Source organism: Felis catus, chromosome A1, assembly GCF_018350175.1.
Source record: "Felis catus isolate Fca126 chromosome A1, F.catus_Fca126_mat1.0, whole genome shotgun sequence".
NCBI lineage: Eukaryota > Metazoa > Chordata > Mammalia > Carnivora > Felidae > Felis > Felis catus.
Window position 1 is genome coordinate 231,140,479 of NC_058368.1, and position 15,934 is coordinate 231,156,412.

The 15,934-nt window shown below is 41.2% G+C and overlaps 1 protein-coding gene across 4 annotated transcripts in view; it reads right to left on the minus strand.

Moving 5' to 3' along the window:
- Positions 1-15,934, minus strand: part of MARCHF6 (membrane associated ring-CH-type finger 6) — a 76,254-nt gene that overhangs the window by 21,629 nt on the left and 38,691 nt on the right. For all 4 annotated transcript variants that reach the window (XM_023239515.2, XM_045038798.1, XM_045038793.1 and 1 more), the window contains exons 11-20: positions 12,840-12,898; positions 11,477-11,557; positions 11,180-11,248; positions 11,026-11,100; positions 9,599-9,733; positions 7,513-7,632; positions 6,620-6,720; positions 4,036-4,173; positions 3,231-3,435; positions 152-221 (exon numbers count right to left, since the gene is read on the minus strand). In XM_023239515.2, the coding sequence (XP_023095283.2) occupies positions 152-221; positions 3,231-3,435; positions 4,036-4,173; positions 6,620-6,720; positions 7,513-7,632; positions 9,599-9,733; positions 11,026-11,100; positions 11,180-11,248; positions 11,477-11,557; positions 12,840-12,898 (1,053 nt within the window). The remainder of the gene's footprint in view (positions 1-151; positions 222-3,230; positions 3,436-4,035; positions 4,174-6,619; positions 6,721-7,512; positions 7,633-9,598; positions 9,734-11,025; positions 11,101-11,179; positions 11,249-11,476; positions 11,558-12,839; positions 12,899-15,934) is intronic.

The window sequence follows — 15,934 nt, forward strand, 5'->3', positions numbered from 1 at the left end:
TCCCCCTCTGTTCTAAGACAAATGACTCCAAGGAGATGGAGAGTCCTAAAAAGATCAATAGCCCACATTCAATCAAAAATAAGGGGCAAACTATTTCAGGTTTATACTTGATGGAAGATACAAAGCATCTTTTCACGTCATTAGCTCATACCTGGTAAAGTAAGGCAGATGAGGCTGGCAATCAGTAAGGTTATACACATGAAGACAATCAACAAAAATATCTGCAAGGCAAAACATAAGAGGGCATAAGGGATTCAAGTGTGCTCAACATATTTTAGAACACCCCTCAATGTGTCAGCATAATCCTCCCAGTAAGAAGAAATGGCTTTTATTCCCAGGTTTCCTTCCATTTCACATAAAAAGATTTTTATTTTAGGTAAATTTACCTCTAATTTCAGCTAAAACTGTCTATTTACAGACAATCAGATACATCAGCAAGTAACAAGGATGTATATTTTGTAATCAGCATAAAGTAAAACACAATCAGCTTACATGTTTCCAAATTAAAACTAAAAACATACAATTTCTTTTAAAAGTTTACTTAGGGGCTCCTAGGTGGCTCAGTCGGTTAGGTGTCCAACTTTGGCTCAGGTCATGATCTTGCGGTCTGTGGGTTCGAGCCCTGTGTTGAGCTCTGTGCCGACAGCTCAGAGCCCGGAGTCTGTTTCGGATTCTGTGCCTCCCTCTCTCCGTCCCTCCCCGACTTGTGTGTGCACGCTCATTTTTAAAAGTTTACTTATTTTGAGAAAGACACAGAAAAAGAGTGCCCATATGTGCAGGACAACAAGGTCAGAGGGAGACAGGCTCCCCAACAGGCCCCACACAGTCAGTGAGCACACAGCCTGACTCAGGACTCAACCTCCCAAACCGCGAGATTATGACCTGAGCTGAGCTAAAGAGCTGAACACGCAACCGACTGAGCCACCCAGGTGCCCCAACACTCACTTTGTAATCACATTCTCAAAAAACAAGTTTTCGTGAAAAGGAAAGCTTCCTCTCTAACAGTGCTGCCTAATTAGACCTCTGTGACCGATGACGGAACCTGCGCTGGCACAAGCAGCCGAGCACACGCAACGTGGGGTCACCGGGCGGTGACGGCCACACTGTCTTTACTCTGCGTGTGCTGTTACTAGAAATGTACTTTCCCCTCACCGACAAAACCGTGATGTATTTAAAGTGTACAACGTGATTCGCTGTACATACACATTGTAAAGGGATTCCTACCAGTGAAGTAATTAACACATCCATCACACCACATCCGCACGAGTTGTGTTTACTTTTAATTAAGTTTAAATGTGAACTGTCACGTGTAGCGGAGGCTCCTGGACAGACATGTGCGCATGAGAAGCGAGCAGGCTGAGAGGAAAGTGGCTGCCCCCAGGGGCAGAAGAGGAGCATCTGCTGCTGGCCTTCTCCCTCACCAGGCCCAGAAGGGAGAGCTCTAGAGGGAAGACGGAGAAGCACCCACCATAACACTCCAAGAGGAGCCTGTCGGCCTTCGTTGCCTGAGAAACTCCTACCGACCGTCTCTCATCTGAGCCGGAAAGTACCTTTTGCCTAAGAGCCTCATCTCTCACGACTCCCCCATCGCTCACGCTCACCTGCATACACCCCACCCTCTGTTTTTTTAAATGCTTATTGACTTATTTTGAGAGAGACAGAGAGAGAGACAGAGAATCCCCAACAGGCTCCATGCCATCAGCGCAGAGCCCGGCATGGGGATCGATCTCACAAATCCTGAGATCGTGACCTGAGGTGAAATGAAGGCTCAGACGCTTAACCAACTGAGCTACCCAGGTGGCCCCCCCCCCCACTCCTTTTTTTTTTAAGGTAGGTTTCACACCCAGTGCAGAGCCCAACACGGGGCCTGGACTCATGACCCTGAGGTCAACACCTGAGCAGAGACCAAGAGTCAGACATTTAGGGGCGCCTGGGTGGCTCGGTCAGTTGAGCATCCGACTTCAGCTCAGGTCATGATCTCACGGTCTGTTGAGTCTGAGCCCCGCATTGGGCTCTGTGCTGACGGCTCAGAGCCTGGAGCCTGCTTTGGATTCTGTGTCTCCCTCTCTCTCCGCCCCTCCCCCACTCTCTCTCTCTCTCTCTCTCTGTCAAAAATAAACATTAAAAAATAAACATTAAAACAAAAATTAAAAAAAAAAAAAGAGTCAGACAGACTCAGACAGACTGAGCCACCCAGGCACCCCCTGACCACTCCACCCTCTAGATCCACTTAATTCCCTGCAGTTCCAAACTTACCATGTCTAACCTGCCTCGTGTTTTGGCATGTGCCTGGCATGCCCTTCCACTTCCGATTTTATTCTCTGGCTGGCCTAACTTTAGAGACTTAAAAGCATCACCTCCTCCCTGAAGATTCCTGAATGCTTTCTGAAAAAGCGTTTTGTGGAGTAAGGACTGACCAAAAGTGCAACACGTTACTTATCCAGCCAGTGAGGTGAGGACCAAGACCTGACCATCGGATTTAACGAAACAAAAGCCACTGCGACCCTTGTCAGGAACAGTTCTGGTGGGGCCTGGGGGAAAGTTTTGCTGGGACAAGACACTTCCTTAACCAATCTGCTCTTTAGTTTCAACAGATGTAAAGATGAGATTACTACTCAATCTTGCCATAGTAGGAAGAATATTAAATAGGGAAAACATTAAAATGCCCATTTCAGCTCTGACACATAATTGAAATGTATCAATAATGTTAATTTCTTATTTTCACCAGGGTCTTTAACACTGCTCCTTTCAAACAGCAGAGGGAGCAGCAGCATAGGGAGTCCCAACACTGTGAGCCACTTATGAGATCTGATCAACTTACCTTAGGTTTACACATATCATGTTGCTAACGAGAGAGCTGGGGGCTCTTTTCAGGAGACTGCGAGATAGTTCTATACAGAGGACTACCTGCTCCTAGCACCAGCCACAGCAGCAAATTTCTCAATAGAAATTGGGAAAACACTTGACTTCTGGTGAAGTCTTTTTTAAATTTTTTTTATGTTTTTTTTATTTTTGAGAGACAGAGAGAGACAGACTGTGAGTGAGGGAGAGGCAGAGAGACAAAGAGGGAGACACAGAATCCAAAGCAGGATCCAGGCACTGAGCTGTCGGCACAGAGCCCGACATGGGGCTCAAACTCATGAGCTGCGAGATCACGACCTGAGCCAAAGTCAGATGCTTAACCAACTGAACCACCCAGGCGCCCCATGTCTAAGTCTTCTAGTACCTACCCTGAGTGGAAAATTTAAAGGCCGGCGATAAGGCTGAAAGCCAACAGGCCCCCCCTGCTGCAGTATGGCTTGGTGGGCTGCATGCAGGCCTTCCCCCACCACGGGAATAGCATTGTTGTTTCGAGCGTGCTGATTATTGTTAACTTGTTGGTTTGCACTGTTCTCGTTTTCTTCCTGGTCTCCCAATAAATAGGAATGCAGATCCCTGTGTAAAAATTACATCAATAAAAATTCTCTCTTCAGATCAGAATAAAACAGCAGACAGGAGACGTACTTTCTTATTATTCCTTAAGGTAGAAAACGTACAAGCAGAATCCATACACAGCACTATTAATCCCCTCATTCTGGCCTAAACGCTGGTTCCTGCTTTAAATTAAACTTTTCCAAATTTACTATTCATGTCCAAAACACCCTGAAAATTCAGTCCAGCGCCTGTGCCTATTGTGGCAGGGAACTCAACGCGCATCCGTGGCGGCAAAAATGAGATGGCGGAGGCTGCAGGGGACACCTGCTCAATCCGATACAAGCCAGTGCGTACTTCGCAATAAGGAATCAGCAGAATGCCACACATTCTCTGGAAAAACATTTAAATCACAAAGATTCAACTTCAAGAGGGTAAAAACGTGCGTACGTTCTCTATAAAAGGATGTACAGTAATGAGAAAAATAAGCAAGACGAAGAATTGAACAAAGTAAGTATCCTATGTACCTGCAGATATCACCAAATGGTCTCTTCTTCAAACTCCGATCTCCTGAGTGGGGCACGGAACGTACTTTGTCAGAAAGGTCATCAAGTGCCTACTTACAGCAAGTACCCAGCAGTTACAGTCCACGCTCGCACGAGCCCCTTCAGCCACTGCCGCGTGTGTCCCTGTTCAAGTAACGCCGGCAAGACCACCTGAAGCAGGAGCAGCTCAAGGGACAGTTCACTCACTGGAGCATCACTAGGACAATGACAAACAGCTATGATTTACAGCGTGACTCTATTTTCCATCATAACTGTATCATACTAAACATCTGATGGGACGACAGCAAAACTCCTTGACGCTGTCTCTATCACCTCTCCCCCATTCTCCCTTGAATCCTCCAAAAACAGTCCCGACAAGGGTCGCCAGTGACCTCTGTGTTGTTAAATGTGATGGTCAGGTCTGGGTCCCACCTCACTGGCTGTATAGCGTATTACACAACTGGTTACTCCTTGGTCCTCAAAACGCTTTCTCACTGGACGCCCTTCTAGATCTGTTAGCTCAGGGAGCCGAAGACAACGGAGGGCCCCAGGCTCTGTCCTCTCTCATGTGTGCATGCTCTCTGGATGAATGCACACTCGTGTGGCTTAAATTTCTACATACCACTCAGACGTCTTCCCTAACTCCTAACTTTGTATCCAAAGTGCAACCTCAACGTCTCCTACAGCCATGAGACGTCTTCAGTTGACCATGACCAAATTCCCACTCTTCCCTTCTAATCCTGCTCCTCCACAGCCTTCCTCATCCCAGTAAATGGCAACTCCATCCTTCCAGGTGCTCAGGTCAATGACTGCCTTTATTTCACTCCAACTCAAACAGCCGGAGTCCTGCTGACTGGATCCTAGCAATGCCCTAAATCTCACCACCTCTCATTACCTCCACTGCTACTTCCTTCACCTCAGCACCAAGGTCCCTGCGCCATCCTCCCAGCCGGCTTCCCGCTTCTATCCTGGCCACCTGACCCAGTCTCTTCTCATCACAGCAGCCACGGTGACGCTTCTTAACTAACCTGTATCAGATCACTCTTCTGGTCAAACCTTTCAAGAACTCCCCAAATCGCTCAAGTTGAATCCAAAATGCTTCCAGTGGCTTACGAGACTCTAGGATCTGGTTTTGCATGACTTCTCTGACCTCACAGCCAACCACCATGCTTTCCTTCTTCCACCCCAGCCAGACTGGCCTCCCTGCTGCTCCTCAAACGGACCCCAATGTCACCGCACTTGCCCACCCCCTGCAAGGACACTCTACCTTCAGGAACCCATATGGCTCATCCCTCAGCAGCTCCAACAGGGCTTTCCTGAGCTGTCACCTCTTCAGGTCCTCATCAGTCACTTCTAAATTAAACCCCATCTTGGCCAATCTCTCTATCCCCTTTCTCTGCTTCATCTTCCAAGCCCCTAGTACTGATGACCCCAGATATACTACATATTCTATTTTGAGGGGTGTCTCCCCCTCACTGAAATGTAAGCTCCACAAGAGCAGAGAATTGTCTTGATTCTGTTTGGTTCACTGTTATGTACCTAGTGCACAGAAAAGGACCGGACATATAATTGGCCCTTGTTTTGTTTTGTTTTTAATGGAAGAATGGACTAAATACTGCTATACAAGGCCCAAAATTGCTAAACTTCTGAGTGTAACTGACTACCAAAATGGGTCTATCCTAACAATATATATAGCCAAAGCCTAAGCTTCCTGGTTCTCACTATAACCAGACCCAAATTCACAAGGAGGGAATGAGGATTTACTCTAGTTAGGGAAAAATTCAGAGAATCAAATCTTAATTTGGATTTTGAGTAAGGAAAACAAAAAGGGTTCCAGCTAAACATGAGGAGGTAGGTCATTCTAAACAGAAAGGAAGACAAGGAATAGCTAGGTGTTTTAGGGAGACTGAGCGGAGGGGAGCATGGTTGGAGAGCAGAATTCGAGTCAGACAATGCAGGGACAGGATGCTGGAAAGTCAACATGAGACTATGCCAAGCCTTGCACATGACCCGGATATTATGATGTAGATTATGGAGGAAGAGGCAGGGTGTTAAGTAAGGATGGGCTATAAATGGAGAACAAGAGGAAAGCCGAAACTAAGGAAGTGGTAAATCAAGTTGGATTAGATAAGAGACCTTTAAAAATAAGACTTAACGATATTTAAAGACTAATTAGAAGTCTGAGGAAGAAATCCAATTTCCCAGCAGCCTTCTGTTTAGGTAACTGAAAGGATGATGCAAGTCAATGAAAAAAGGAATGGGGGAGTGGCAGAGACTAAGTTTCCAGGTGACTTAGGCTTTTAAATGAAAAAGATTTTCCATCCATAAGCCTTATTTCTTAATTTTAATCTACAATTAAACATATAAGTATGGCTACACATTCCTTATGATGTGCTTTTCATACAAAAATGATGGTGGCTAACATGGTGTCATTAAGTATGGTAAACATTTCAATGCTGAACAAAAGCACACTTGATTTGCATAAAAATAAGTCTTTCTTTGGAAAATGCAACTGCTAAACTAATGTTTATACAATCTAAAATGGCAAAACTCAAGTATCAAATGATTTCCAGTATCTGTTAAGAAATGAATGTTTTAAATGTATACACTCTAGGTTATCAACAAAGCTAAACTAGTAAAGCTTCTAAATTTCAAAAACTCACCTATAGAGCATGACATTATATGGAAGAAAATTAGGCAGCAGACTCTTAATTATACGTATAGGAAGCCAAAGCATCAGGAGAACAATGGAGCCAAAGACAATCTGCAGTTAAGAAAAAAGGCAGAACACCACTGTTAACCATTCTTGTGAGAGACAAACAGACTTCTGAACATACCCAGCCAGGATGCAATCCAAGTGTCTATACCCACCCACGGCCCAGAGTGTTCTCACTCCACAGACTATATACTTGGGTCACTTTGTGGAAAGAATGCATTCCTGGGAAGGGTGCTCCTCTCTCTCTCTCTCTCTCTCTAGGACACAAAGGCTCAAGGAGGAGCCACAAAGGATAATCACTGCACGGTATGTGAAGAGAGGGTCAGAAACTTACAATGAACAATCAGAATCATCTGCAACTTGATAAACCACATGTAAGACGTGACCCATATTAATGGCTACAAAAGTTTCCGGAAGGCACCATGTTGCTTTGTAAATTTTATTTTAAAAAAACTTAGCTTTAACTAGGTAATTTCTTCTTCCAGGTGGGACAGAAACTTCAAGATACTTCTGTTTAGAGTTTTTTGAATTTAAAAACTATTAATGAATCTCCACTGCTCCAATGCAAATGAAGTGTAATTCAAAAGCCATAATTTGGCAACCAATTATACTACTAAAGAACTAGGGAATGTTGTTTTAGTAAACATTTTAATTACTTTATCAAAACAACCAATAGAACAGCTATTTGACAGCTAACTTCCACCAACTTAGATAAACATAAATAACTCAACGTATCTACTCTACCAGCCTCTGACTGCACCCCCTGCCGCCAAAAAACCCCCACAAAACAATACAAAAAAAATACACTTTACTCAAAAAACAATAAAAAGGTATGCTTACCACTGACAAAATAAATCTTCGGAGATGCCTATAAATGGGCAAATGGATCATTTCTTGTACTGGATTAAAATCTGGATCATTCAAATTCCTTAGAAACCATAAGACACCAGGTCGAAGTACCTGCAAATATATTTTAAATGCTATGAATACTCACCAATGTCTTCAGACTCTGTAGATGAGCTAAAATATCAACAGAAAAGTAAGCTTTTAAAACTTAATAAAATGGGTCCCAGAAAATTCACATGGCTTTCCTATGAAAAGAAGTTCCTAAATCAGAATCTATATGAAATAAACTATTTTGCTGGATGTCCATTTAATCATTCAATGAAAAAATATGTAGAATTTGCCAAGAAACCTAAATCTCCAAAATAAAAAATAAGTTGTTTTTTGTTGTTGTTGTTGTTGTTTTCAAACACTGTCACTATAGGAGCACCTGGGTGGCTCAGTCAGTTGAGAATCCAACTTCAGCTCAGGTCATGATCTCACAGTTCGTGAGTTCGAGCCCTGCACCGGGCTCTCTGCTGTCGGCGTGCAGCCCACTTGGGATCCTCTGTCCCCTCCCTCTCTGCACCTCCCCTGCTCGCTCGCTCACTCTCTCGCTCTCAAAAATAAATTAAAAACATTAAAATAAATAAAATGAAAATAGAAAAATAAAGAACTGTCACTGTATTGTGTCATCCAGTGAAAGAATTATGTTGCAATTTATAAATGTTTTAATACAAGATCTGATTTCAGCCTCACACTCCCGAGAGGAGCTAGAAACTCTCAGCATTTTCATTTTACTGTCTACATCCTTTTTCCGTTTCTCAGTGGAAATCATCAACCCAAGAGGCTGTGGGTGGTGGGGCAATGGGCGAGGCTAGGTAGTGGTCTCAGGTGGTCCAAATGCACGGAGTTGCCATGTGTAAAGCATTTCAACTGCCCAAACTCTATTTCTCCAACCTCCAAATGAGGGGGTATCTGACCTCTAAGGTTTCATCTGACACCCCAATTCTAGGATTGTGCACCACAAAAACCACCCCACTGAGAAGATGAAAAATTTCAATGTGAAACAGTTTATCACTTAACAGTGTAATTAAGAGGTTCTATATACAGTTTTGAATAGATTAAGTTAGTGTCAATCACTTGCTTCAAAGAAAGAATACAAGTTTTATTTGCAAGTAGAATTTACTGAACTTACACTATATGATTCAGGAGATTTTAACCTCAGCCCCCCTCCTTAATGCCTCAATTTCCCAAAACACAATGTACGCCAGGATAGCATTAAGCCATTCACACTGGATCAGTCGGCCTCCTCCGGCGGCCCTGTGCATCTCCATCACCACTCTCACTGCTGTAAGCGGACTTGTCAGATGCCTCTCTTCCTTCCCAGGATATAAAATCGGAAAGAGCGGGAATCGTGTCTCTGTTTCTCACTATTACCTCAGCAGTCAGCACCGTGTCTGGCGCAGAGGGACTATGCGGTAATATGTGAGGGACTAATGCACAGCAGCAAGTACGCTTGTCAAAATTACTCACTTTTATACTGCCCACCGCACCAGAATGATTGCACATGACGTATACTAATCAAATACTGACCCTACTTTCACCCTCTTCAAATCGGGAAAGACCGTATTCTAAAAACAGGACTAGTGAAGGTACTCATCCGCAAGTGAACTGCAGTCATAAACGACCCTCACTGTGATTCCATATTTAAGGTACTTGATTACAAACTTTACACTGTGATCCTGCAAAACCTCTGGGTATTTCCAGCACTATATTTTCTTGAACGAAGTCCAAGTCAGACTCACATCACATAAAATTTCAAGGATTTGTAGGAGAGGATGGCTACAAAAGACACCAAGTAAAACAAGTAGTTTTATCCTCGATCTACTCATCTTTCAAACTCGTTAACTATACGCAGAAATATTAAAATTTATCAATTTTTGAGACAAATGACTGAAAACAGTTTAAAGACATAAAGCTAAATTCCTCTATCAGCTATTCCTTCTTACACTAAAATCCTTGAGAAAATTAGTCAGGACACGTGGTTAAAACAAAGTCCTTTCCTTAAAGGGACAGTGCTGGCGTCTCCCTGAGAACTTACCTCTCTTAGCAACAGAATGAAGGAGGCAAAGTAGAACACGTACACCATCCCCACCAGCCAGTGCAGAAACATGGTAGTACCTGGCGCTGACTGAAAGCTCAGTTCTCGATCTTTCAAGGTAGCGTCAAACATTTCCTAAATCAAAGCAGAACAAGTGAGAGATCTGTACCACTCACATTTGCCAAATTAACATCTCCATCTTCCAGGAAGTGAATATATCACTACGTGTATGGGTTATGACGTTCTAGGACTACAGCTCTTTAAATGTCATTTCATGGTATGACAGAAATATAACTGATATAAGACAGGATACTATTTCAAAGATAGATAATGACCCTTGAAAGTTTTAAATATTAGAAGGAAGACTGATAAACCAATGGGCGAATAAGAATTTCACTAATGCGGGGGCGCCTGGGTGGCTCAGTCAGTCAGCTGAGCATCCGACTCTTGGTTTCAGCTCAGGTCATGATCTTGTGGTTTTATAGGTTCAAACCCTGTGTCGGGCTCTGCACTGACAGTGTGGAGGCTGCTTGGGATTCCTGCTCTCCCTCTCTCTCTCTCTCTGTCCCTCCCCCACTCATACTGTCTCTGTCTCTGTCAAAAACAAAACAAAACAAAAAAACAAAAAAACTTTACTAATGCTGCTACTGTGAAAGACACATTTTTGGTTAACGATACCTTCTTTCCTTGGTCACAGGTCTGCATTCATGACAAGTTTTAATAGTAAGGTATGGGTGCTTTTCTACACACAAAATATTTTTGAAAAGTCAAAACGTGATTATCACTGGCAGCCTTAAAAATTATAATCAAGGAGCACCTGGGTGGCTCAGTCAGTTAAGCCTCCGACTTCAGCTCAGATCATGATCTCACAGTTCATGAGTTCGAGCTCCGCATCAGGCTCTGTGCTGACAGCTCAGAGCCTGGAGTCTGCTTTGGATTCTGTGTCTCCCTCTCTCTCTGCCCCTCCCCTGCTCGCATGTACGCGCGCTCTCTCTCTCTCAAAAGTAAATAAACATTAAAAACAATTTTTTTTAATTATAATCAAGACTAAGCATCTTAGTTAAAAGAAATGATTAAAGTTGAATTTATTAAACAAAGACAGTCTTTTAGATTGTTCTCTTTATGTATGTAACGTCTCAGCATTACTGTAAAATTTAGAAGAGTAAAATGGGTACAAAACTTCTCCACTGGTTATTAGAAAGGTTCCAGTCAAAATACTCGGATATCAAAAATCTGCACAAAGCCTCAAATAAAATCATGTACTCAACAAATACTAGTAACATTAAGACTCCACAATGATTCATTCTCAGAAAAAATAAGCAAATTACTATCCTACTGAGTTTCCTTTAAAAGGAATTCATTTTAAAGACCTCCTTTTTTGAAGCTTTTAAATTATTAGGTCATATGATAATGAATAACAAACTTACCAGGGAACAGATATCCAGCCACCAGCCACAAATGAGAGGGAACACTCCAATTTCTACCACCACTAGCAAAGAGACCTGTGGTAAAAACAAAGATCATCAGTATCGTCCAAATGGGGAGAAGCCACTTCCGGTTTTAACTTATAACAGGAATTACCTTAACAACGATATAGCAGACTCCCAGCAAGCGACGAGACCTATGAAATTTAACAAGAGTTGCCAAGCCCTGCAGCATCTAGTCAAGGAAAATCTGAGCATAACAGATACTTATTTAGGCAACACTTAATATTATTTGACAATTTATTTCATACTTTATCTGTCCTCATCCTCACTACATATATCTACAGATTTTACTGAAAGGACAAGAGAAAAGAAACAGTTTTGTCATTAACAGGAACAACTCTTTGGTATGAATAACATCACTGAATACCCACGTTAGTTAATTAAAGGATACATGACAAATTATCAGTGTTATTGCTAAAAGTATATACCCAACTATGGTTGTGATTAGACCTTCAAAATGAGATGCTTGTACCTGGAAATAAAAATAAATAGAATTTAATTTTACCATACGGCCTACATCCCAGTTTAATAATGTATGAACAATCCAAGCAGACTAAAAGCGGTAAAACTATAAAATCCCCTTTGAATGACATCTCTGCAAACCAGACTCTCCCACTGCTGTATGAAAGGATGAGGTAAAATCAAAGAGTAACACTCTACTCCAGCAGACAAAATAAAAGCAGAGTGAATTAAATTTTACAAAATTAACTGCTGCAAAACACTAGTCTCGTCTCTACTCTGGCCTGAGGCGGACTCGCCCAGGGCTGAGCAGAGAAAGCAGCAGCGCGCCACCCAAGCAGCCGGCCGGCCAGGTCCGTCTCAGCCCCTCACCTCCCACCCCGAGGAGCGACTGCGTACATTTCCCCTGCTCTCCAAATCCATTCCATTTTCAACTTACAGAGAGTGAAAGTTTGGACAGTGACAAATCTTTTGGGTTCCTGAATTTCAGACAGCAAGTGGTGATAGTTTGGAAAGTCAAATTTATCAAAGCTTTATGTGAACCTTTCAAGTGTGTTCAACTACAAGAAGCAGAGCTGCAATTAAACACTGAAACACATCTCTTTGCCCTTTCAGAACGCTTCAGAATCTGAGCTCTCCGGATTTACATACACAAATTGAACAGAACGTTCCAGATATGTCAGCTCTTCCTTGAAAGACTAGATCTAGTCTTGAAAGACTAGATCTTTCACAAAATAGACCCCTACACAAAATAGTCACTAGACCTCACAAAATAGCTGTAGTTGACCATCCAAATATTTATCTACCTCTAAAAACATGGAGATGTCAAAATTAAAACAAATTCTTTAGAAAACACTATAGCCTATCATTCCAAAACAGACCAATGCTTTTTTTTTTTTTTTAAGTTAACTGATATATTGCTACTTTTCTAAATTCACTATGGGAAAGCTAAAGAAAAGGGAGAGAAGGGAGCATACAAGTTAATGGAACAGGTCAAAAATCATCCTGTACGAAAACTTTCCAGTAGCATGCCTTTGGCCCACCCAACAAGAAGAAACACATGAGTGCATCATGGGATTCAGAGCACATCTTCCTCAGCTGGCAATATTATCTATACTGTCTTGAGCCTCTGTTAGTTTAAAAAAGAAAAAGAATGAGATAATGTTGGATAACTATTCCTTTGTGTAAGGCAAATTGAGAAATGAAGTAACTCTTTACAACACTATCATTTACTCAACAAATATCAAATCTGGGGCAAAATAATGAAAGTAAGCTTGTAAAAGTATTATACTCACGTGTTCTTCAAATCCCAAACCAACAAGGGAGAAATGACCAATATGGTAAGGGCAAAATGCTAAAAAGGGAAGAAAAAAACTCAATGAAAACTTCAAAATCAAAACAACGAACACTCCTAGTGTCAATCCACACTAAAAGGAACCAGAGCTTCTTCGAGAAATGAAAGATTCCAGAACTGGGGTCAAAAATGTACTGCCTAGGACATTCTCTATAACCGGAAAACAACAAAGATATCAAAGTCGAATAGGCTCATGGCAAAAGGACCCAGGAACCATCATGAAGTCTCATGAAAGGACAATATGAGCATCAAAGAATGACCAAACTGATGGAAACACACTGAATGCTTCACAAATACACGAGTTCATACTACCCAAAAAGGGGAAAGCCAAAAACAAAACCGCAAAAGGACAAAAAGCAACAGAAGAAAAAAACACTTTCATCACCCATGGAAACAGCACACCAATCCCTTCCCCTGAAAACCGATAATTGGAAGGAAAGAACCGCACACCTGTCTGGCTTCTTCTGAACAAACAGCTTCAGGTTAACTATGATGTTACTTAAACGTTCCAGTTTAAAGGAAAAATAGAGACAAAGGAGCAAGGCGGTAGCATACAAGAAACAAATCAGACAAATGTAGGACAAGTGACCTAGTCTGTTCAAGAAATCAATGGCAAAATAGGGTAGAAGTAGCAGAAAGGAGCAAAGAATATTCTAGATCAAAAGGAACTTAAGACTTAACAACCTAAACTAATGTGTAGACCTTATTTTCATCCTCAAACAAACCAACTGTAAAATGACATTTAAGGAGACAATCTAGGAATTTTTAATATGATGGATTGTTAAAAAAAAAAAAACACTTAAATTCTGCTAATTTAGTACAGTGTGATAGACACTATGGTTGAATGAGAAAATATCCTTAAAATTTTCATAATAAAAATTTGTATAGTCTCTTTTCCTCAAGTATTTCTTGTCATGTTAATACAATTTTATTTTTCTTAATAAAATGTAATTATATTTTCTTTATGGCAAAATTAATTGAGCAGCACAGATTACTAGGGAAGCCACGAGGGGACTCAATCATTAAGACAAAAGAGTGAATCTACAGGATCTGGCCACCACACCTCTCTAATCGATTATATTCCATGGGCAGAAATTATTTTGAACAGGTATTCCCAACATATTTAAAATTATAAATCATATACACATTATTTTACTAATATGTGTATTATAAAGCACGAGAAATTCCTATAAGAGTAAGAAAAAACTCTATGCAGAATTTTTCCTATTTTGTTCACACCCAGCTCTGATGATGACTCAAATAGGCTCCTGAGAAGCACCAAGTGTTGACAATTTCTATCCAATTACACAGCAACTACCAGATAAATATCCTGAAATTAAGGTCAGTTTCTCAGTATCATTCCCTTCTACTAGGACACAGCTGCATAATAAGGTTATAATTCTGCAAAGTACATGACCATAAGAGTCCAAAAATGGAGGTGGAAAATTCCAACAGAGCAACTAAAGTAGAAAAGAAATAGGAGTGTGCTTAATCCCAATGACCATTCACCTTTAAGGAAAAGTATATTCCTAAGAAAAGGAAAACCTCTTGGTTCATTTCAAAAGATCCTAAGTATAATACATACAGGTTTCATACGAAGACAACTTTTTTTATAGCATAAGCTTAGAGGCTGGATTAAAAAAAAAATTTACTTAGATTTGCTTTACATAAATGAGTGCTCCCGTTTCTATAATTCATGTTTTCTTTTTAAGTTTATTTATTTATTTTTTAGTCATCTCTATACCCAATGCGGGGCTCGACTCACAACTCCAAGTCTAAGGGTTGCACGCTCCTCCGAAGAAGCCAGCCAGGTGCCCCACTATAATTCATGTTTTAAAGGCGACTTGTTCCTCCAAACATTAATTCAGCATTAAGCTTTTCTTGCAAGAACAAAGACAAAATCTACACATCATTTTTTCTCTCAAAGAATCAGAACAGTTTCACACTCTATGTATGTATCAATTATTTTACATAATGAAGAATGTATGCAGAATAATCTTCATTTTCATGTTTCCACCCCCCCACCCCAACCCTCGCAAAAGGAAACAAAGAATGAGCTTCCTATCAATTTGCACCATCTTAAATAGCTACTAAAAATTAAGAATCAATGGAACTTTTTCAAGATTATTTTGTTTCAACAAGATACCTTTAAATTTTTTTTGTTCTTTCATAGATAATATTCAGAAATTAGTTTTTCGTCTCATTCTCAAGTCTACATATTCAATGTCTTTTTTACAACACTTCAACACTTCCCGTTGAAGGCCTAACTGCTTTCTGAGTCACAACGTGGTTGGCAACCCAAAACGAGTAACTTAGAATAAAGTGTAAGAACATTGGGAAATCTATACTGCCCCTCCTGAGCAGAATTAAGAGGTAACTCACATGCAGAAAGAAGGAATTTCTCAAAGATCAGCCCTATCAAGAGATGTGTAGCCTGAGGTGTCTCTATGAGACACAAATCAAAGCACAATCTAACAGCCTGATTCTATCAGACTCCACTTCCTTTCCCTTGAGAGGTGCAGGAATTACATCTTTCTCAAAGCAGAAAAACCTGTGAATTCTGTCTCCTCGCCCATCTTCCTTTCTCTAATCACTCCCAACAGGAGGGACTCATGTGTTGTCACAAAATCCTCACAGTTGCAGTTGTCAAAGTGTTTGGAAATGACTTTGCATTTACTGGAATTTGGTTCTAAAGGAAATTCACACTTGCGAAAGGTTCACTTTTCTCCTCAAGTCTATATCCACCTCTGGTGACAGCTCCCAAGCCAGGGTCTCTGGGAAGGCCTTGGATAGGATTCTGAGAGAGGAAACAAGATCTTCTGCCAAAGGGAAGAACACACAGATAATCACCACAAAACTGGTTCCAGAGACAGGATGATGCCTATTCTCAAGTCAGTCTAAAACCAGCTTCTATAAAAAGAGATGGAAATGCCCCAAAGAAGCAGAGATGGTAGGTAACTATAGTCAATGTCGCTTAGGAAAGAAAAGTTATCTGTATGGGTGGGGCCTTCCGGTACAGGATAACTATCTGAAACC